At 44.1% G+C, this 23,077-nt stretch overlaps 1 protein-coding gene across 2 annotated transcripts in view; it reads left to right on the top strand.

Moving 5' to 3' along the window:
• ZNFX1 (zinc finger NFX1-type containing 1) overlaps positions 1 to 22,991 on the top strand; it is a 32,071-nt gene extending 9,080 nt beyond the window's left edge. For both annotated transcript variants that reach the window (XM_002747634.6, XM_008996102.4), the window contains exons 4-14: positions 3,378 to 3,509; positions 5,120 to 5,268; positions 7,042 to 7,191; positions 9,856 to 9,970; positions 12,209 to 12,456; positions 13,895 to 14,034; positions 14,880 to 15,034; positions 15,392 to 15,537; positions 16,410 to 16,520; positions 17,567 to 17,662; positions 19,613 to 22,991. In XM_002747634.6, coding sequence (XP_002747680.1) covers positions 3,378 to 3,509; positions 5,120 to 5,268; positions 7,042 to 7,191; positions 9,856 to 9,970; positions 12,209 to 12,456; positions 13,895 to 14,034; positions 14,880 to 15,034; positions 15,392 to 15,537; positions 16,410 to 16,520; positions 17,567 to 17,662; positions 19,613 to 22,057 — 3,887 coding nt within the window. In that variant the 3' untranslated portion in view covers positions 22,058 to 22,991. The remainder of the gene's footprint in view (positions 1 to 3,377; positions 3,510 to 5,119; positions 5,269 to 7,041; positions 7,192 to 9,855; positions 9,971 to 12,208; positions 12,457 to 13,894; positions 14,035 to 14,879; positions 15,035 to 15,391; positions 15,538 to 16,409; positions 16,521 to 17,566; positions 17,663 to 19,612) is intronic.
• The last annotated feature ends 86 nt before the right edge of the window (positions 22,992 to 23,077 follow it).

The raw sequence follows: 23,077 nt of genomic DNA, 5'->3' as shown, positions 1-23,077 counted from the left end.
GGTTAAGTTCCTTACAGATTCCAGATATTAAACCTTTGCTGTATGCAGAGTTTGCAAATATTTTCTCTCATTCTGTAGGTTGTCTGTTTATTCTGTTGACAGTTTCTTTTGCTGTGTGGAAGCTCTTTAGTTTAATTAGGTACCACTTATCAATTTTTGGTTTTGTTGCAATAGAATGTCTAGTTATAACATTCCTCCCAAAATGGGCATAAAAATTATTTATAAAGGAGCTACTCATAGGGATTTTCCAGTAGGAACCCATTGGCATGCATAGTAATAGATACAAGATTGCTAGAGGTTAAATGTAGTGAGATGTGTTATCTCTGCTTTATATTAATTTGTTCAGTTTTATATTATTTTAAATTAAATAATATCAAATATGTAATAGCACTATGTGTAAAGCACCATTTTACTTGCTTTACATATGTTAACTAATTGTATCCTCACAACAACCTTGTGAAATAGAAACCATTACTAAAACTGTTTTAAAGATGAGAAAAGCTAAGGCAAAGAAGGGTTAAATAGCCTCTTATTTAAGAGGTGGGAAGTATGTACTGAAGTTCACACAGATGTTAAGTGACAAGTTTAGGAAATGAATTCAGGCAGTCTAGCTATATAATCCTGACTCCTATCTGTCACATTGTACTTCTCATGGAACTGTACCTTCCTACACCCTTTTTCCCATGTGCTGCTCTCTAATTCTACTCTGGGGTCATAACTATTATTAGAAGGGGGAATTTAGGCCGGGCACGGTGGCTCATGCCTGTAATCCCAGCACTTTGGGAGGCCAGGGCAGGGGGAACATGAAGTCAGGAGTTTAAGACCACCTTGGCCAAGATGGTGAAACTCAACGGGGTTTCACCATGTTGACCAGGATGGTCTCGATCTCTTGACCCCCTGATTCACCTGCCTCGGCCTCCCAAAGTAGTACCAGTAGTCCCAAGTACTTGGGATACTGAGGTGGAAGGATCCCTTGAAGACAGGTGTTCAAGACTGCAGCACACATAGCCCCTGCAGCAGTCCAGCCTGGGCAACATAGGGCCTTAAAACAGAAGGAAGAAAAAAAAAAGAAGTAGGAATTTACATTAACAGTTAAAATAGCTACTGCTAAATTACTCTCCCAAAAGGAGAGTAAATTTATTAAAAAAAAAAAAGTACCAAAAAAAACCCAAACAGGAAGAAGTCTTTTTTTTTTTTTTTGAGACAGAGTTTCACTCTTGTTACCCAGGCTGGAGTGCAATGGCATGATCTTGGCTCACCACAACCTCCGCCTCCTGGGTTCAGGCAATTCTCCTGCCTCAGCCTCCTGAGTAGCTGGGATTACAGGCACCCGCCACCATGCCCGGCTAATTTTTTGTATTTTTAGTAGAGACGGGGTTTCACCATGTTGACCAGGATGGTCTCGATCTCTTGACCCCCTGATTCACCTGCCTTGGCCTCCCAAAGTGCTGGGATTACAGGCTTGAGCCACCGTGCCCGGCAAGGAAGAAGTCTTTAAAAAACACTGATTAATGTAATGGCAACTCATGATTTAAAAAAACAAAATCTTTATGTAAAGGTGGGCTTCCTGACGAGTACCAGTAGTCCCAAGTACTTGGGATACTGAGGTGGAAGGATCCCTTGAAGACAGGTGTTCAAGACTGCAGCACACATAGCCCCTGCAGCAGTCCAGCCTGGGCAACATAGGGCCTTAAAAAAGAAGGAAGAAATTGTTACTTAACATGATATATTGAAATCTTTGATTATCTTATATTACTCCCTCATTCAACTTTGAGATTTTTGGGGACAGTGTCTGCCTTACCAGCCTGAAAGAAACAATGTAAGAATTTAGCAGGCTGGGCATGGTGGCTCATGTCTGTAATGCCAACACTTTGGGAGGTAGAGGTGGGTGGATGAGGTCAAGAGATCAAGACCATCTGGCCAACATGGTAAAACTCCATCTCTACTAATACAAAAATTATAGAGGTGTGGTGGCATGCACCTGTAGTCCCAACTACTTGGGAGGTTGAGGCAGGAGAATCACTTGAACCCAGGAGGCAGAGGTTGCAGTGAGCCAAGATCAAGTCACTGCACTCCAATCTGGTGACAGAGCAAAACTCCATCTCAAAAAAAAAAAAAAAAAAAAGAACTTAGGCGCCGGGCATAGTAGCTCACGCCTGTAGTCCCAACACTTTGGGAGGCTAAGATGGGCAGATCACCTGACATCGGGAGTTTGAGGCCAGTCTGACCAACATGGAGAAACCTTGTCTTTACTAAAAATACAGAATTAGCAGGGTATAGTGGCACATGCCTGTAATCCCAGCTACGCTGGAGGCTGAGGCAGGAGAATTGCTTGAACCAGGAGGCAGAGGTTGTGGTGAGCCGAGATCCACACCATTGCACTCCATCCTGGGCAACAAGAACAAAACTGTTTAAAAAAAAAAATGTAGCAGCTTGTAGCCTAATTAATGAATAGCCATTTACTACTGAGCCCATAACTCTTATTCCAATGTTGATTTCTATAAGTTTTCCCCTCCTGTCACAAAGGCAAATCTACCATGTATATAAAAAGTATTTCTAAAGAATTTTCCACAAGATTGGAAACAACATATATATCATCAATAGAAAACTGGCTTAAAAATATCTTACAGCTGTAAAAAGAAAACAAGAGGTTGGCTGGGCGCAGTGGCTCACACCTATAATCCCAGCACTTTGGGAGGCCGAGGCGGGTGGATCATGAGGTCAAGAGATTGAGACCGTCCTGGTCAACAAAGTGAAACCCTGTCTCTACTAAAAATACAAAAAAATTTAGCTGGGCATGGTGGTGCATGCCTGTAGTCCCAGCTACTCGGGAGGCTGAGGCAGGAGAATTGCTTGAATCCAGGAGACGGAGGTTGCGGTGAGCTGAGATCATGCCATTGCACTCCAGCCTGGGCAACAACAGTGAAACTCCGTCTCAAATAAAAAAAAAAAAAAAAAAGAAAGAAAGAAAACAAGAGAGTGGGGTCGGGATTCTCCTACATATTGATAGAGAACTACCTTCAAGATATATTAGGTGAAAAAAGCCGAGATGTAGAATGGTGAAAATAGTCTGTTACTATTCATATTTAAGAAAAAGGAAGGCTAGAAAAAGAATGTACATTTGTATTTATTTGTATATGCATAGAAACACTATCTCTGTAAAGTTACACAAGAAATTAGTAACATTGTTTGCTTCCACCCAGATAACTGGGTGACAGAAGTCCAAGAGGGACTTTTCACAATATACCATTTATGCTTCTTAGATTTTAAACCATCTTAATATATCAATTTTTTTAAAAAAATAAGATTTTGCTCCAAGTAATTGCCTTATTTAGAAAATGTCTAAATTTTTAAATTTCTTTTTCCTTATTTTCTAGGCAAAACGTATGTGGGTCTAAAAATTGTTCAGGCCCTCCTGACCAACGAGTCCGTTTGGCAAATTAGCTCCCAGAAGTTCCCCATCTTGGTTGTGTGTTATACTAATCATGCTTTGGACCAGTTTCTGGAAGGTAATATTTATAGGCAAGTTTGTTCTCTATCGAGATGCTGATGATTGAACCATCAGCAGCTTCAGTAGCTTTCTATTGCTCTTTGAACAAAGTTGACAGTCCTTATCATCACTTACATGGCCATTTGTGATCTATCTATTCCCAGCTGGACTATGAATCACATCTCTTACTTCTTACCTTGTTCTCCCTAATTCCAGCAGCACTGGTTATCTTCAATTCCTTGAAAACTTCTGGGCCCTCCATTGACCCTTTCCATCTTCCTGCTTGTAATAGTTTTTTCCCTCTCCTTCTTGAGCTCATTCAACCTTGCTGGCTCCTACTCATTCTTCCAGTCCCACTTTTAAATCTCTCTTCTCAAGTGAATGTTCTCTATTGCCCCAAACAAAGTGAAGTCTCTTTTGCATTTTTTGTTTTTTTATAATCTGTTTAATGTATCTCTACCCCAGACAAGGATTGGTCCTTTTCTTGCTGTATTCACATATCCTGGCACATAATAGGCACTCAAAAAAATACTAAATAACATTAATGAATGAATAAATATAAGCATACAAGCTTTTTCTTTTTCATTTTTCTATACCCTGCTTTCACCTACATAAGTCTTTATTCTTTGAGTCGGAGATTAAATATTAGATTTTTTTTTTTTTTTTTTTTTTTGAGATGGAGTTTTGCGCTTGTTACCCAGGCTGGAGTGCAATGGCGCGATCTCGGCTCACGGCAACCTCTGCCTCCTGGGTTCAGGCAATTCTCCTGCCTCAGCCTCCTGAGTAGCTGGGATTACAGGCACGCGCCACCATGCCCAGCTAATTTTTTGTATATTTTTTAGTAGAGACGGGGTTTGACCATGTTGACCAGGATGGTCTTGATCTCTTGACCTTGTGATCCACCCGCCTTGGCCTCCTGACGGAGTAAAGTGCTGGGATTACAGGCTTGAGCCACCGCACCTGGCCAAATATTAGATTCTTAAGAATAGATCCCTATGCCACCCAGACCAGGTAAGGTCCCCTGCTACCGGTACTCATTACATTTATTGCTGTTGTATTATTTAATGAGTACCTTTTCTGCCAGAGACAAAGACATGATAACAAATCAGAAACTGGGCCTGTGGTTCTACTGCTGTATCTTCAGAACAGGTTGACGGATACTCAACCTGGCACATGCCTAGAACATATGAGCAATCAGTAAACCTGCAGAATGAATAATATATAACATTTCCTGGGTGCTTGCTTTGTGCTAGGCCCTAGCTAGGAGCTTTAAAGATGCTCTTTCATTTATCCAGATTGTAACCCTGCATGGGAGATATTGCCAGCTCTCAATCACAGACAGAGAAACTAAGTAACTTGCCCCAGGTTACACAGCAATAACTGGTAGAGTCGAGAGTTGGATTCCCAGTTGTCTGATTCCAGAACCTGTACTCTTAAGTACTACACTTTACTGCTCTGCAGGTCACATCTTCTCTGGGACCTTCTCACTCATTAATGGGGTAAATTTACTGTAAGCACAGGTTTGTTCCCTAAGGGACCTGACTTGATCTCCCAGATACACACAGCTCTCACCTTAGAGAACCTAGCATAGCTCCTCTCAACCCTGCCATGCTCCACTTTGCTCCACAGGCATCTACAGGTGTCAGAAGACCAGCATTGTACGGGTGGGTGGAAGGAGCAACAGTGAAATCCTGAAGCAGTTCACCCTAAGGGAGCTGAGAAACAAGCGGGAATTCCGCCGAAACCTCCCCATGCACCTCCGAAGGGCCTACATGAGTGTAAGTTCCAGCTCTGAAATATCTGAGGTAGTTCAAGAGGGACCTAAACAAGATAGGAGTAGCTTTCTTTGTAGGCAGCCCAGGGTAGACGTGGAGGCTCCTCAAAGCTCTCGAGGGTCCAGGTTTCTTTCTGTGTTGCTAATCCCTTGGTATGACCTTTGCCTTCACAATCCAAGATGGAGAAAAGACAAGGACACAGTGCCCCTCCCCACCCTGCCTTAAGGCTGCTTCCCCCATGCCATCCATTGCACCTCAAGGTAGAGTAAACTGAAATGTCATCTTTTAGCTGGGCAGCAATGTGCCCAATCAAAAATCTGAGTTTTGGCTGGGCGCGGTGGCTCAAGCCTGTAATTCCAGCACTTTGGGAGGCCGAGGCGGGTGGATCACGAGGTCAAGAGATCGAGACTATCTTGGTCAACATGTTGAAACCCCGTCTCTACTAAAAGTACAAAAAAATTAGCTGGGCACGGTGGCGCGTGCCTGTAATCCCAGCTACTCAGGAGGCTGAGGCAGGAGAATTGCCTGAACCCAGGAGGCGGAGGTTGCGGTGAGCCAAGATCGGGCCATTGCACTCCAGCCTGGGTAACAAGAGCGAAACTTCGTCTCAAAAAAAAAAAAAAAAAAATCTGAGTTTTTATTACTAAGGAAAAGACAGAACAGATATTGTAAGGCTTAAAGTCTTTGCCATAGTATTGTTGGCCTGTTTTTTTTTCTATTGTATAAATTGAGCATCCAAAATCCAAAACTTTCTGAGTGCCAACATTATTTCTTATATATATATATATATATATATATATATATATATATATATTTTTTTTTTTTTTTTAAAAACAAAAAACAGAGTCTTGCTTCGTCACCCAGGCTGGAGTGCAATGGCGCAGTCTCGGCTTCCTGCAACCTCCACCTCTGGGTTCAAGCAATTCTCCTGAGTAGCTAGGATTATAGGCACCTGCCATCACACCTGGCTAATTTTTGTATTTTTAGTAGAGATGGGATTTCCCCATGTTGGCCAGGTTGGTCTCTAACTGCTGACATCAGGTGATCCGCCCCCTCATGGCCTCCCAAAGTGCAGGGGTTACAGGCGTGAGCCACCGCACCCTGCCCAACATTGTTTCGTATTTTGGATTTTTAGATTTGGGATGTTCAACCAGTAAGTATAAATGCACGTATTTCAAAATCTGAAACACTTCTGCTCTCAAGCATTTTGGATAAGGGATACTCAACCTGCATTACTTGTTTTCTTACTGATTGGTAGGAGTCTTTTAGACATTTTGGGTACTAACTCTTTTTTTTTTCTTTGAGACAGAGTCTCACTCTGTCTTCTAGGCTGAAGTGCAGTGGCACTATCTCAGCTCACTGCAACCTCTGCCTCCTGACTTCAAGCAATTCTTGTGCCTAAGCCTCCCAAGTAGATGGAATTACAGGCACTCACCACCACACCTGGCTAATTTTTAATGTTTTATATTTTTAGTACAGATAGGGTTTTGCCATGTTGGCCAGGCTGGTCTAGAATTCCCAACCTCAAGTGATCTGCCTGCCTCGGTCTCCCAAAGTGCTGGGATTACAGGCATGAGCCACCATACCTGGCTGATACTAATTCTTTGGTTTCAAGACCACAGTAGTGTGCCTTGGGAAATTGGTTTGTTGACTAGTCTATTTATTTATTCTCCCTCCTTATTGTTCCTGTCTTAGCTTTGTTTTCCCTTAAGGCAATTACTGAGTTTGGGGGATGATGATATTTCCTCATCATTTCTTTCCTTCTGTACTTGGCAGATCATGACACAGATGAAGGAGTCGGAGCAAGAGCTTCATGAAGGAGCCAAGACCCTGGAGTGCACCATGCATGGTGTCCTACGGGAACAGTACCTGGAGAAGTACATTTTACCCCAGCACTGGAAAAGTCTCATGAATGGTCCAGTGCAGGTAGGGGTCATCTTGGGGAACACAAATATGTCTCTGGCCTCAGTACTTTGAGGGAGCCTCCAGGACAAGCATCAGTTCAAAACTTTAGCTATTTGATAATCTGATGCTGCCACAGTGTGCAAAGTTCCCTTTTGTGATTAGACACAGCTGAGTATACTGGTCAGGAACAACACTCTGGAACCAGCCTGCTGGATTTTAATCTGGGCTTGACTCTGGAGAAGTTGCTTAATTTTCTGTGGCTGTTTCTTCTTCTATAAAATGGGGATAATAATAAGCATTAAGTTGAACCATATGAAATTGCCAATATCTGGCCAGGCGCGGTGGCTCATGCCTATAATCCCAACACTTTGGGAGGTAGAGGTGGGCAGATCATGAGGTCAAGAGATAGAGACCATGGTAAAACCCTATCTCTACTAAAAAATACAAAAATTAGCTGGGCATGGTGGCGCATGCCTGTGGTCCCAGCTACTCTGGAGGCTGAGGCAGGAGAATTGCTTGAACGGAGGCAGAGGTTGCAGTGAGCCGAGATCATGCCACTGCACTGCAGCCTGGCACCTGGCAACAAAGCAAGACTCTGTCTCAAAAAAAAAAAAAAAAAAAAAAATTGCCAATATCTGTAATTTTGATTTGCAAAAAAAGCAATTTCTTACAGATCTTTGTTCTTATAGGATTGTTGTTTGGTTGAGCAATGTAGTGTTTGTAAACTTATTAATTTAATAGGTGTTCCTTCAATGAAATGACCAAAATCTTAACCAGAGGCAAACCAGCACAGATAGAGAACTTGGGAGTTGATAGATATAGTCCTGCAGACTGTGTGACGGGCTAGTGTGATGCTCAGCAATCAAACATGGTTAATGATAATGCCTGCCTTCACAAGATACTGTAAGAAATAACTGAGACGGACTGGGCACGGTGGCTCGCTCCTGTAACCCCAGCACTTTGGGAGGCCAAGGTGGGTGGATCACCTGATGTCAGCAGTTGGAAACCAGCTTGGCCAACATGATGAAATACCATCTCTACTAAAAATACAAAAATTAGCCAGGTGTGATGGCAGGTGCCTGTAATCCTAGCTTCTCAGGAGGCTGAGATCATGCTGCCGCACTCCAGCCTGGCAACAGAGCAAGATTCCATCTCAGAAAAAAAAAAAGAAGGCCGGGCACTGTGGCTCATGCCTGTAATCCCAGCACTTTAGGAGGCCAAGGCAGGCAGATCACCTGAAGTCAGGAGTTCAAGACCAGCCTAACCAACATGGTGAAACCTTGTCTCTACTAAAAATTCAAAATTAGCCAAGCATGCTGGTGCATCCCTATAATCCTAACTACTCAAGAGGCAGGAGAATGGCTTAAACCCAGTAGGCACAAGTTGCGGCGAGCCAAGATCACGCCATTGCATTCCAGCCTGGGCAACAAAAGTAAAACTGTCTCAAAAGAAAGAAAGAAAAATAACTGAGACAGTCTCTGTAAAGTGGCTTGCCAGGATCCTAATGAAATGGTAGCTCTGTTATCATTAGGTTGCTAATTTACAGGATTACAAATCCAAAAACTTACAGAGGTCATTCACTGAAAAATAAGTGAAGCAATCTACGTTTGAAATATTAAGAAGCAGAGAGGACTGTGGCAAACTAGAAAAGGTGTAGCAATCTAGCTCCAGCCATTTGTTGCCATTCAGTAATTTTAAAGGGTCAGTATTGCCATAGTTCCTGATTTTGTCAAAATACTCTGGAAATTTTTATTAGAAAAAAATTTTTTTTTTGAAATGGAGTCTTGCTCTGTCTCCCTAGGCTGGAGTAGCTCACTACAACCTTCACCTCCCGGCTTCAAGCAATTCTCCCACCTCGGTCTCCTGAGTAGCTGGGATTACACGCCCCTGCTGTCATGCCCGGCTAATTTTTGTAGAAACAAGGTTTTACCATGTTGACCAGGCTAGTCTCAAACTCCTGACCTCGATGATCCACCCGCCTTGGCTTCCCAAAGTGCTGGGATTACAGACTTGAGCCCTTTGTTTTTGTGTTTTGTTTGTTTTGTTTTGAGACAGTCTTGCTGGAGTGCAGTGGTGTGACCTCTGCTCACTGCTATCTCCGCCTCCCAGGTTCAAGCTATTCTCCTGCCTCAGCCTCCTGAGTAGCTGGGATTACAGGCACCTGCCACCACATCCAGGTGCTCAGGAGGTTGATTTTTTTTTTTTTTTGTATTTTTAGTAGAGACAGGGGTTTCACCATGTTAGTCAGCTGGTCTCGAACTCCTGACCTCGTGATCTGCCTCCCTTGGCCTCCCAAAGTGCTGGGATTACAGGCGTTAGCCACCGTGCCAGGCCTAATTTTTATATTTTTAATAGAGATGGGGTTTTCCCATGTTGGCCAGGCTGGTCTTGAACTCCTTACCTGAGATGATCTGTCTGCCTCGGCCTCCCAGTGTGCTGGGATTATAGGTGTAAGCCACTGTACCCGGTCTTTTTTTTTTTTTTAAAGACTTGGTGTCTTACCATGTTGCCCAGGCTGGTCTTGAATTTCTGAGCTCAGGCAGTCCTCCTGCCTCTGCCTTCCAAATTGCTGGGATTGCATGCATGAGCTACCATGCCCCAACCTGCTCTTGATTCTTTCAAGAGGCCCTGCCTTCACATTGGTTGTCACAGAGTCCTCACAAATGATCATTCTTTTTTCCTTAGGATAGTGAATGGATTTGCTTCCAGCACTGGAAGCATTCCATGATGCTGGAGTGGCTAGGTCTTGGTGTCGGTTCTTTCACCCAAAGTGTTTCTCCAGCAGGACCTAACAATACAGGTAAGAAGTGCATGTCTTCCTAGAATCACACCTTAGGTAGAATATGGTAAAGACCAGAACGGTGAAATTTCAAAATAATTCTGAGAATAAATAAAGACCTGTTAGTCAATCAGAGAAAGACAGATAGCTTAATATAAGGAAAAGAGATAAAAGATTTTTAAAATCTTTTTATAAATCACAAAATAGGAAATATTACTGTTCAGTAGGTACGTGAAAAGTGCTCATTAAAAACTAGAGGAATTTAAACCACAATGAGATTTTGAGATGGAGTCTTGCTCTGTTGCCCTATTACACATGCACCAGATTGGCAACAATTAAAGTTTGATATAACCCCATGTTGATGAGAATGTGAAGCAATGGAAACTCTGATGCACTGCTGCTGGGGATATTTAAATTTACATAACCACTTTATGATAGCAGAAAATCAGAACTCAAATGTCTATCAACATTTCTTCAGTGGATAGATCAATTAAGTCAACTCAGAAAATGAAATACTGTACAACAGTGAAAAGGAATGAATCATAGCATATACAGTAACATATATGAATCTCAAAAACATGCTGAATGAAAAAGGCAAATTGGCCAGGCATGGCAGTCCATGCCTGTAATCCCAGCACTTTGAAAATGCAAGGCAGGAGGATCATTTGAGCCCAGAAGTTGGAGACCAACCTGGGCAACATAATGAGACCCTGTCTTTACCAAAAAAAAAAAAAATTCGCTGGGTGTAGCGGTGCATGCCTGTAGTCCCAGCTACTTAGGAAGCTGAGGGGAGAGGATGGCTTGAGCTCAGGAGGTTGAGGCTGCAGTGAGCCATGATTGCAACTCTTCACTACAGCCTAAGTGACAAAGCAAGACATGATCTCAAAAAAAAAAAAGAAGCAAGTTACAGAAAAATAAATACTAGACAATGTGTTACTTAGAGAGAGAGAGATGGTATAAATGTGGTAACATTGTTTTCATTTAAAAAGGAAATGAGCAATATAAAATTCAGGTTAAGAAAACTCAAAAGGTCTTCAAAATATTTGGCAGTTTTCTTTTTTTTTTTTTATTGCATTTTAGGTTTTGGGGTACATGTGCAGAACATGCAAGACAGTTGCATAGGTACACACATGGCAGTGTGTTTTGCTTCCTTTATCCCCTTCACCCACATTTGGCATTTCTCCCCGGGCTATCCCTCCCCAGCTCCCCCCGCCGCTGGCCCTCCTCTTTTCCCGCCAATAGACCCCAGTGTTTAGTACTCCCCTCCCTGTGTCCATGTGTTCTCATTGTTCATCACCCGCCTGTGAGTGAGAATATGCGGTATTTCATTTTCTGTTCTTGTGTCAGTTTGCTGAGAATGATGTTCTCCAGATTCATCCATGTCCCTACAAACGACACAAACTCATCATTTCTGATTGCTGCATAATATTCCATGGTGTATATGTGCCACATTTTTCCAATCCAGTCTATCATCAATGGGCATTTGGGTTTATTCCAGGTCTTTGCTATTGTAAACAGTGCTGCAATGAACATTCGTGTGCATGTGTCCTTATAGTAGAACGATTTATAGTCCTTTGGGGCAGTTTTCTTCTTAAATTGGGTGGAAGGTACCTGGGTATTCATTTTACATATTTTTATTATCCTTTGTATTACATATTTACATTGTATGCTCTCCATTGTATATCTATTTGTTATAAGTAAAACCTTTCTTTCTTATTTTATCTATTTTTTTTTTTTTTTGAGATGGAGTCTCGCTCTGTTGCCCTGGCTGGAGTGCAATGGCGAGATCCCGGCTCATTGGAACCTCCGCCTCCCTGGTTCAAGTGATTCTCCTGCCTGAGCCTCCTGAGTAGCTGGGACTACAGGCGTGCGCCACCACACCTGTCTAATTTTTATATTTTTAGTAGAGACATGGTTTCACTGTGTTGGCCAGCCTGCTCTCAAACTCCTGACATCAGGTGATCTGCTCGTCTTGGTCTCCCAGAGTGCTGGGATGACAGGCGTGAGCCACCGTGCCCAGCCAAAACCTTTCTTTAAAAGGCATACATTCATATGATTTTTTAAAATGTAAAACAAGAAGTATATAAGGAGACCTAAATCTTTCCTAACTCTCTTCTCATTCCTTCTGGTTTCTGTTCTCAAAAATACTCACATAAACCCTTGATAATGTCTTCATGCATCTGAGCTCTTATAGGTGCCATCTTCTGTCCCTTAGCTTCAAGAGTTTCCATCTCTGTCCTGCCTGTTTCTGTCTCTTAGCCCAGGCAGAAGGGGAGGAGGAAGAAGAAGGGGAGGAGGAGAGTTCGCTGATCGAGATCGCAGAGGAAGCTGACCTGATTCAAGCAGACCGGGTAATAGAGGAGGAAGAGGTGGTGAGGCCTCGGCGGCGGAAGAAGGAAGAGAGTGGAGCAGACCAGGAGCTGGCTAAAATGCTTCTGGCCATGAGGCTAGACCACTGTGGCCCTGGGACAGGAGCTGGACAGGAGCAAGCAATAGGAGAGTGGCAGGTAAAATCACTTCCTTGGGTTGAAACTGAGAGTGTTCTGACCACTTTTTTCCCCCACTTCTAATACAGTATATTCACTTCATCATTACAATTAGCTAAGTACCCATATTATAGCCTATACCTGGTATGAGATGGGTGTAATTCCCAAGCATAAAAATATTACAGTTCTTCAGAGGGCCTCTGGCAAGAAATGCTGACTTAGAAAGACAGGAAGCAGGTAGCCAAGTGCTTCTGTAGAACTCCGGGAAGAATGTAGCATATATGAATCAGGTCAAACAGTCTCAGCACTTAATACCTTCAGGAGTGTTACCTTCTTTATTTCAAATGAGTTTGTGAACATGTACCAAGATTTTAGAGGATTAAAGTAAGCAATGAATCAAGACCTCCAGGCTGGGTGGAATATTCCTCCTTCACTCACCTTGGAATTTGACCCTTCTCTTAAAGCCAGAATTATATGAATTCCCGGATGTCTTCATGTAGCCTTCCCTCTGTTCCTTCTGGTAGAGCCTAGTGGTCCTCAGTATTTACCATGCATAACTATGATGATCGAGGATTAGAGACTCAAGAATTTGTAAACCTTATGAATGATTTAAGAACTTTCAAGAACAACTTTGGATGCAGTTTTCACCTGAGTGCTAGCTTTGCACCTGATCTCCTAGTTCAGTTCAGCATCACTATATGTGGTGAGTGGAGTCATGATCTCAATTCTTAGAAGCATGGATTGAGCATCTCCCAGGGGGCATCAAGAAAGGTTAATTTGTTTGGTTTTAAAGCAGAGGGTGCAGATCTTTATGTAGTGACATCTGTCTGACTTGCCAGTTCTTCTAAAGGCTCATAGCCTCAGGCTCAGTGACAGCCAGAAGAGAGTGCTTTCTCATAACAGTGCTTTCCACCCACTTGTTAAAGGTACTGTGTTGATATGATGGCATTAGGACCGTTTTAGCAGGCCCTGTGTCAAGTACTGTGCAAAGCACCAGTTGCTAGGCACTGGTTGTAGAGCATTCAACAAGAAAATCCTAACCCCGTGACGTTCATGGCATACATTTTGGAAGGAGAAACAGGCTATGGTCAAAGATGTTTAATGATAATTAGTGCTAGCACTAGTATAAATGCTTTCCATGTATTTACTCCTGACTAGCCAACGATTCTATAAAGAGATGTTATTTAGAAGGTGATACTGAGGGACACAGAGATTAGGTAACTTGCCTTAGGTCCCACAACCTAGTAAGAGGTAGAGTAGGGCTTTGAAGCCAGGCAAACAGGTTCCAGAGTCTTTATTTAGTCTTTGTTTAGAAGAACTATGGGGAGAATGTAAGATACTTGACATTAATCAGGGATAGCAGCCCTTTTTCTTATGTGCTATGGCCCCTACCTTGGGCTTAAAACCAAGCCTGCCTCTGCTCAGGCAGTATTAGTATTGATGGTATTGATGTCTGCAGACCCAGCGCAACCAGAAAAAGAAAATGAAAAAGAGGGTGAAGGATGAGCTTCGCAAATTGAACACCATGACCGAGGCTGAGGCCAGTGAGATCGAGGATGTTTGGCAGCTGGACTTCAGTTCTCGCTGGCAGCTTTATAGGTACTGTGTTTGGCACCCAACCAACCCATGTAATTTCCCCAGGGAGTTTTTTCTATTCCTGGAACATTGTCCACTTCCAAGACCTTCAATGATGTTAACTAATTATTGATTGAACACCACCACTGAGCTGAGTGATAGGGATACAGCCATGGGATAGAATAGACATTAGCTCTACCTTCATGGAATTTAGAGCCTATCCAGGGTGACAAATTAATCACATAATTCCACAAATTAAAAAGTTACAAATGGGCATAAAAAGTCAGAAAGGAAAGAACAGAGAGGCGACAGGCACAGTGACTCACACCTGTAATCCCAGCACTTTGGGAGGCTGAGGCTAGCAGATCACCTGAGGCCCAGGGTTCAAGACCAGACTAGGCAACATAGTGAGACCTCATTTCTACAGAAAAATTTTTTGAAAAGAGTAATAGCCATTGGAAAGTTTTACGTCAATTAGTGACATCATCAGTTTTGCTAATAAAACAAACACTTTATGGAGAATTAGAAGAGAGGAGGAAAACTAGGCAGGGATGGTACAGCGAGAATTTATGAGAAATTCTTCCTGAAGTTTTTGATGTCTCTTTATTCTCTTCTCATAGTTAACCTTTCTTCTTTATCTCACCCCTTTCCTTAGTTCCTGGCCACTCTGCACATCTTTTTGTTGAGCATTTTGGATTCTTGGGTCCCTGTATATCTGGATCTCTTTGTCTGTCTGTATATCTCTCTGTCTGTCACTATGTTCCTCAAGGGTCCAAGGTTCACTTCATATACTAGGCACACTGAAGGGGGTTCTTCCACCTTCTCAAAGATCTTGTGACTTTCTTTCCTTGATTCTTCCCATTCTCCAGGCTGTGGCTACAGTTGTACCAGGCCGACACCCGCCGGAAGATCCTCAGCTATGAACGCCAGTACCGCACATCAGCAGAAAGAATGGCTGAGCTGAGACTCCAGGAAGACCTGCACATTCTTAAAGATGCCCAGGTTGTAGGAATGACAACCACAGGTAAGAAAGTGTGGAGGAATTTACCTATTGCATCTAAATTCACTTCTTGTGCCAGATTATCTAAGGACAGGTAAAGAGAAGCTTTGTTAGAAGGTTAGAGGAAAATACCATGAAAAGCTACTGAAAGCATCTATATTTTGAGAACTCGGTGAAATTCACTGACTTTCTCCTGCTGAGTTTGAAACTCCAACAATGACCAACACAGCTTTAATGTTCTGGAGACCACCCAGAACACTACAAGGGCTAGTTATCACTGATCCAGGTTCAGGGAAGATACAAAAGCAGATTCCCAGAGGAATCCCTGTGGGTCCTTTGCCTCAGCTCAGAGGAGTCTTTACTCTTCTTTTCTCACTTGAGGTGCTGCCAAATACCGCCAGATCCTACAGAAGGTAGAGCCGAGGATTGTCATAGTGGAAGAAGCTGCTGAAGTCCTTGAGGCCCATACCATTGCCACATTGAGCAAAGCTTGCCAGCACCTCATTCTGATTGGGGACCACCAGCAGGTAAAACAGGAGTCCCCCCTCTCACCCATAAGATGAGTTGGCTGTCTGTGGGGGTAGAATCATAAAGGAGGACCCTGGCCTCCGCTTCAACAATCCTCAAGCTTGTAGCTTTTTGTGATCCTCTTGCCTCCACCTCCCACATTCAATCTAAGAGCAGGTGCTATTAGATTTTGGGTATATTTTAGAGGCAACATCATCTATTTCATCCATTTCCTCTGCTATTTACTTAGTCCACCATGGCCTCTCGAAGTGGACTGTATTACAACAGTATGCTCCTTGGTCTCCCTGCTTCCATTTTTGCTGCTCTGTAATGCACTCTACATAAAGGAGCCAAAGTAAATAAAAAAAAAAAAAGTAGATATCACATTCCAGCTGAAAACCCTCCAGTGGTTTCTCATTGCACTCACATAAAAATCAAGCTTCTTCCCAAACTAAAATGCAAAGAAAAAAAAAAAATCAAGCTCCTTTAAGTGGCCTACAAAGGCTTTGGTGATCAGGTTTCCGCTTATTTCTCTGACTTCATCCCATTTGCTCATGGTGTCCCACTCTGTCCTTTCCACTCCCCCTTATGGCTTGCTTTTCAAATGACTGAAGAACTGGCAACCTCCTTCATGCTAGCGTCTAACTCAGATGTCACTGGTTAGAGACCTAGCTAGAAAAAAACCTGCTATGGGGCACTCTGTCATATCACCTTTAGTTCTACTAATCCTTAATCCTTGTCATTATTAATCTTTAAACTTTGTGTACATAGAATAGTGCATGACACACAGGAAGCACTTGAAAAACATTTGATGATTGATTGGATGGATGGAAGTATGGATGGTTAAAAGACTTTATCAAAAGAGAATCCTCAATCATATTTCTCTTTTCAGCTGCGCCCCAGTGCCAACGTGTATGATCTGGCCAAGAACTTCAACCTTGAGGTGTCTCTTTTTGAACGACTAGTGAAAGTAAACATTCCCTTTGTCCGTCTGAATTACCAGGTAAGAAGCTGGGCCTCTGTCGTTACCAAATGCACAGGGGAAAGCTCCTGGAAAGCTGCCAATTGCCAGCAAAAAAGGTCTCATATAAATAAAAATAATATATTACTGAAATGATTTTGTCAACCTTACATTTTCTCTTTTAAAACACCACAAGAAGCCAGGCATGGTGACTCACACCTGTAATCCCAGCACTTCGGCAGGCTGAGGTGGGTGGATCACCTGAGGTCGGGAGTTTGAGACCAACCTGATCAACATGGAGAAACCCTGTCTCTACTAAAAACACAAAATTAGCCAGGCATGGTGGCACATGCCTATAATCCCAGCTTCTCAGGAGACTGAGGCAAGAGGATTGCTTGAACCTAGGAGGGGGAGGTTATGGTGAGCTGAGATTACGCCATTGCACTCCAGACTGGGCAGTTACTTTTTTCAAATAATAATCTCTCTCTCTAGATTTTCTTTCCTTTCTTTCTTTCTTTTTTTTTTTTTTAAGAAAAGTAGAGGCCGGGTGCAGTGGTTCACACCTGTAATCTCAGCACTTTGGGAGGCCAAGGCAGGTGGATTACCTGAGGTGGTCAAGAGTTAGAGACCAGCCTGGCCAACATGGCAAAACCCCATCTCTACTAAAAATACAAAAAATTAGCCTGGTGTGGTACCTCATGCCTGTAGTCCCAGATACTTGGGAGGCTGGGGCAGGAGAACCTGGGAGGCAGAGGTTGCAGTGAGCTGAGATGGCGCCACTGCACTCCAGCCTTGGTGATACGTCTCAAAAAAAAAAAGAAAGAAAAATAGTGATGAGGTCTCACTATGTTGCCAGGCTGATCTCGAACTCCTGAGCTTAAGTGATCCTCCCGTCTTGGCCTCCCAAAGTGCTGGGATTAGAGATATAAACCGTCATGCCTGTCCTTCCCTAAATTTTCGAACAGCAACCTCACGTTTAAAGAAATTGTCCGTGTGTCCTCTTGTGATTCCTCTTGCTTTCACCTCCCACATTCAATCTAAAAGCAGGTGCTATTAGATTTTCTAATGACATACATGTGTTGTTTCAGCACCGCATGCGCCCTGAAATTGCCCGCCTTTTGACCCCCCACATTTACCAGGATCTGGAGAATCATCCCTCTGTTCTTAAGTATGAGAAGATTAAGGTGAGTCTGTCTTACCAATCTTTCTTGGATGGTTTCAGCAATCTAAAAAGGCTATAATTTCCTCAAGATGAAAAAAGCCTTTCAGCGACCGGGTGTGGTGGCTCACACCTGTAATCTCAACACTTTGGGAGGCCAAGGTGGGCGGATCACTTGAGGTCAGGTGTATAAGACCAGCCTAACCACCGTGGTGAAACCCTGTCTCTAGTAAAATATAAAAATTAGCCAGGCGTGGTAGCAGGCACCTGTACTCCCAGCTACTTAGAAGGCTGAGGCAGGAGAATCACTTGAACCCAGGAGGTGGAAGTTGCAGTGAGCTGAGATTGTGCCACTGCACTCCAGCCTGGGCAGTAGAGTGAGACTCCCTCTCAAAAAAAAAAGACTTTCAGAAGAGAATAGAGCCAGCTTTTTAAAAGCTGGTTACTAGGATGAAATTGAAATGCGGACCTGCGTTTTTAATCCCAACTCTGCCAGTTAGTAGCCATGTAACTTTAAGCAAGTTATAGAAGAATTCTGACCACGCGTGGTGGCTCACGCCTGTAATACCAGCACTTTGGGAGGCCAAGGTGGGTGGATCACGAGGTCAGAAAATTGAGACCATCCTGGCCAATATGGTGAAACCCCATCTCTACTAAATATACAAAAAAATTAGCCAGCCATGGTGGCACACACCTGTAGTCCCAGCTACTCAGAAGGCTGAGGCAAAAAAATCTCTTGAACCCAGGAGGTGGAGGTTCCAGTGAGCTGAGATTGCACCACTGTCCATTCTGGGCAGCAAGAATGAGACTCTATCTCAATAAAGAAAAAAAAAAAAAGAATTCTGTTGGCCGGGCCTGGTGGCTCATGCCTGTAATCCCAGCACTTTGGGAGGCCAAGGCAGGCGGATCATCTGAGGGTCAGGAATTTGAGACTAGCGTGGCCAACATGGTGAAACTCCATCTCTACTAAAAATACAAAAATTAGCCGGCATGGTGGCAGCCACCCTGTAATCCCAGCTACTTGAGAAGCTGAGGTAGGAGGATTGCTTGAACCCAGGAGGTGGAGGTTGCAGTGAGCCAAGACTACACCATTGTACTCCAGCCTGGGCAACAAGAACAAAACTCCCATCTTAAATAAATAAATAAATTCCGTCAGCTGAGGCCAAGAGTTCAAAACCAAGCTAGGCAATATAGCAAAACTGTCTCTATTAAAAAAAAAAAAATTACATTCTGAATATTAGTTTATTCTAGACAATAAGAATAATAGCTCCTGCCATATGCCATTACTGTATGGAAGGAGGTAATGTATATAAAGCAGTCAGCACAGTGGAGTGCTCAGTAAGTTAGCTGCTCTGTCGTCATCATCATCATACCACTGCCTGTTCTTTCAGCTATAATGGTTGGATTGCGGTTGGCTGTTTTATCTTTTATTTATTTTTTTGAGATGGAGTCTTACTCTGTCACCCAGGCTAAAGTACAGTGGTGCAATCTCAGCTCACTGCAGCCTCTGCCTCCTGAGTTCAAGTCATTTTCCTGCCTTAGTCTCCTGAGTAGCTGAGATTATAGGTGCCAGCCACCATACCCAGCTAATTTTTGTACTTTTAGTAGAGATGGGGTTTCACCATGTTGGCCAGGCTGGTCTCAAACTTCTGACCTCGGGTGATCCATCCACCTTGGCCTCCCAAAATGCTGGGATTACAGGACTGAGCCACCACACCCAGCCAGCTGTTTTAAATAATATCAAACAGGTATCTTGAAAACTGAAGTAGACATAATTATTTTCATAATTTGCTGTGGCCCCAAAACAAATCACACAGTGACTTACTAAAGAATTAAAGATAGTGATGTTAAGGGGACAGAAAGCCTTCTAAAGTCTCTCTCTGGAGCAGAGACAGTGACCAGTACATGTGAAGAGAGAAAGAAAAAACAGTACCTTGAGTGAACCTTCTAACATGTCACTTCTTTTCCCTGTCAGGGGGTGTCTTCCAACCTTTTCTTTGTAGAACACAACTTTCCTGAACAGGAAATCCAAGAGGGCAAAAGCCATCAGAACCAGCACGAGGCTCACTTTGTGGTAGAGCTGTGCAAGTACTTCCTGTGCCAGGAATACCTGCCTTCCCAGATCACCATCCTCACTACCTATACTGGGCAGCTCTTCTGCCTGCGCAAGCTGATGCCTGCCAAGACATTTGCTGGTGTCAGGGTCCATGTTGTGGACAAATACCAAGGGGAAGAGAATGACATCATCCTCCTCTCACTAGTTCGAAGCAACCAAGAAGGCAAGGTGGGTTTTCTGCAGATATCCAACCGCATCTGTGTGGCCTTGTCCCGAGCCAAGAAGGGAATGTACTGCATTGGAAACATGCAAATGCTGGCCAAGGTGCCCCTGTGGAGCAAGATCATTCATACACTTCGAGAGAACAATCAAATAGGCCCCATGCTCCGCCTCTGCTGCCAGAACCACCCTGATACCCACACCCTAGTATCCAAAGCTTCTGACTTCCAAAAAGTACCCGAAGGAGGCTGCAGCCTGCCCTGCGAGTTCCGGCTGGGCTGTGGGCACGTCTGCACCCGTGCCTGCCACCCTTATGACTCTTCACACAAGGAGTTCCAGTGCATGAAACCATGCCAGAAGGTTATCTGCCAGGACGGGCACCGGTGTCCCCTTGTTTGCTTCCAGGAGTGTCAGCCTTGTCAGGTGAAGGTGCCCAAAACCATTCCTCAGTGCGGCCATGAACAAATGGTCCCTTGTTCCGTGGCTGAGTCAGATTTCTGCTGCCAAGAGCCTTGCCCCAAGTTTCTGAGATGTGGGCACAGATGCAACCACCCATGTGGTGAGGACTGTGTGCAGCTGTGTTCAGAAATGGTCACCGTAAAACTTAAGTGTGGGCATAGCCAACAGGTAAAATGTGGTTATGTGAAAGACCTCATGTATGGTCTGCCAGTTGCCACCAAGTGCACCACCAAGTGTGGCACTATCTTGGACTGCGGGCATCCTTGCCCAGGCTCCTGCCACAGCTGCTTCGAAGGGCGTTTCCATGAACGCTGTCAGCAGCCCTGCAAGCGCCTGCTTATTTGCTCACACAAGTGCCAGGAACCGTGCATCGGTGAGTGCCCACCCTGCCAGCGGACCTGTCAGAACCGCTGTATCCACAGCCAGTGCAAGAAGAAATGTGGGGAGCTGTGCAGCCCCTGTGTGGAACCTTGTGTCTGGCGCTGCCAACACTATCAGTGCACCAAACTCTGCTTTGAGCCCTGCAACCGACCCCCGTGCTGTGTGCCTTGTACTAAGCTGCTAGCTTGTGGCCACCCCTGCATTGGTCTCTGTGGGGAGCCGTGCCCCAATAAATGCCGGATCTGCCACATGGATGAGGTCACCCAAATATTCTTTGGGTTTGAGGATGAGCCTGATGCCCGCTTTGTGCAGCTGGAAGACTGCAGCCACATCTTTGAGGTGCAAGCTCTAGACCGCTACATGAATGAACAAAAGAATGATGAAGTTGCCATCAAGTTGAAAGTCTGCCCTATCTGCCAAGTGCCCATCCGCAAAAACCTGAGGTATGGAACTAGCATAAAACAGCGGCTAGAAGAGATTGAAACCATCAAGGAAAAGATCCAGGGCTCGGCAGGGGAGATAGCAACCAGCCAGGAACGGCTGAAGGTTCTGCTAGAGAGGAAGAGCCTCCTTCACCAGCTGCTTCCTAAAGACTTCCTGACGATAAAGGAGAAGCTAGCCCAGAAAAATCTGTCGGTGAAGGACCTGGTTCTGGTTGAGAATTACATCAGTTTCTATGACCACCTGGCCAGCCTGTGGGATTCCCTGAAAAAAATGGATGTCTTAGAACAGAAAAGAGTGAGGACTCGACTAGAGCAGGTCCATGAGTGGCTGGCCAAGAAGCGCTTGAGCTTTACTAGCCAGGAATTAAGTGACCTCCGAAGTGAAATCCAGAGGCTTACGTACCTGGTGAATCTTCTGACCCGCTACAAGATAACAGGGAAAGTGAAAGATAGCATAGCAGTAGAGTTCCATAGTGTCCAGAATATCCTTGAGAAAACATGTAAGTTCACCCAAGAGGATGAACAATTTGTGCAGGAGAAGATGGAAGCTCTGAAAGCCACCCTTCCCTGCTCTGGCCTGGGCATCTCAGAGGAAGAGCGAGTGCAGATTGTCAGTGCCATAGGTTATCCTCGTGGTCACTGGTTCAAGTGCCGCAATGGCCATATCTATGTGATTGGCGATTGTGGGGGAGCCATGGAGAGGGGCAGGTGTCCTGAGTGTAAGGAAGTGATTGGTGGCACAAATCACACTCTGGAAAGAAGCAACCAGCTTGCTTCTGAAATGGATGGAGCCCAGCATGCTGCCTGGTCTGACACGGCCAACAACCTGATGAACTTTGAGGAGATCCAGAGGATGATGTAAGAAGATGGTACACCACTGCCTTTTGCCCTGGCCACTGAATAACTGGGGCCAACTCCCTTATGAAGGAACTGAAGTTTGTTTTTTATTATCATCCTTTCTAGTCTTTGCACCTATTTAAGGATCCACTTTTAGGGCTTGCCCACATTTGTTTCTAGATTTACCCCTGCGCTAGAGTAAACACTTTATCTCCAGAAATAAGAGCAAAGATCTTACCTCTTTTTCTCTCCTGCAAATTAGTGAACATACTCCCTCAAACATGTTTGGGGCTTCCACCTAGGGCCAGCCATCTAGTGTTATCTCTGGGTCTTTACTTGGTCCGATGTGTCTTCTAGAGTGTTCCCCAGGAACAGAGTATGAGCTCATTGACACTGACTGATTCTAATTGCAAGGCCCTAATTTGCAGACTAACTCTTATTATAATAAAGAGACCCAGAGTTGCTTATTACTGCTTATCCCTTAAAGGAGCACAAGAATCCCTCTTGCCCTCCTTGGGCACCCTGTCTCTAGGAAATGGAGGCATGTGATAAGACAAAGACTTCAAGTCATAGTCACTGAGAGTGGGGAATATGTGACAGCCCACATCTGGGGGCTTATGCAGCAGGCCCAGGTCATTTCCTGGAACCTGCACTTTGGCATGGTGGAGGTTTGGTAGCACTGCTGGTTACCCTTACGCACTGAATGGGGCTAAACTCAATATTCAGTACCAGCAGCATTTATCCCAGGTGTGATCCTTCATCCCAACACTCCCTCTTGCAGCTTTTGCCTGGGTTGGGCCTGCATCTGCATCCCCTCCCTCAGTCCAGTGTTCCTTAGAACAGACATTTAGGTATCTCAGGTCCTTTCTACGTGTCCCTTTCCTATGTATGCATTTCCTTTTTTTGTCTTTACTATGCACTTTAGCTTATAAAGCCAATTAAAACGATGATTGAGAAAATCAATGGTCCACGTGTATCCTCAACTTGAAGAAGCACCTCAGATGGCCAAAGACAGTGAAGACGGGGATAGGGCAGGCACTGTCTA

The sequence above is a fragment of the Callithrix jacchus genome, chromosome 5 (assembly GCF_049354715.1).
Source record: "Callithrix jacchus isolate 240 chromosome 5, calJac240_pri, whole genome shotgun sequence".
NCBI classification, from domain to species: domain Eukaryota; kingdom Metazoa; phylum Chordata; class Mammalia; order Primates; family Cebidae; genus Callithrix; species Callithrix jacchus.
Note: the sequence above shows the minus strand (reverse complement) of the source record. Positions and strands in the feature narration are given on the sequence as shown.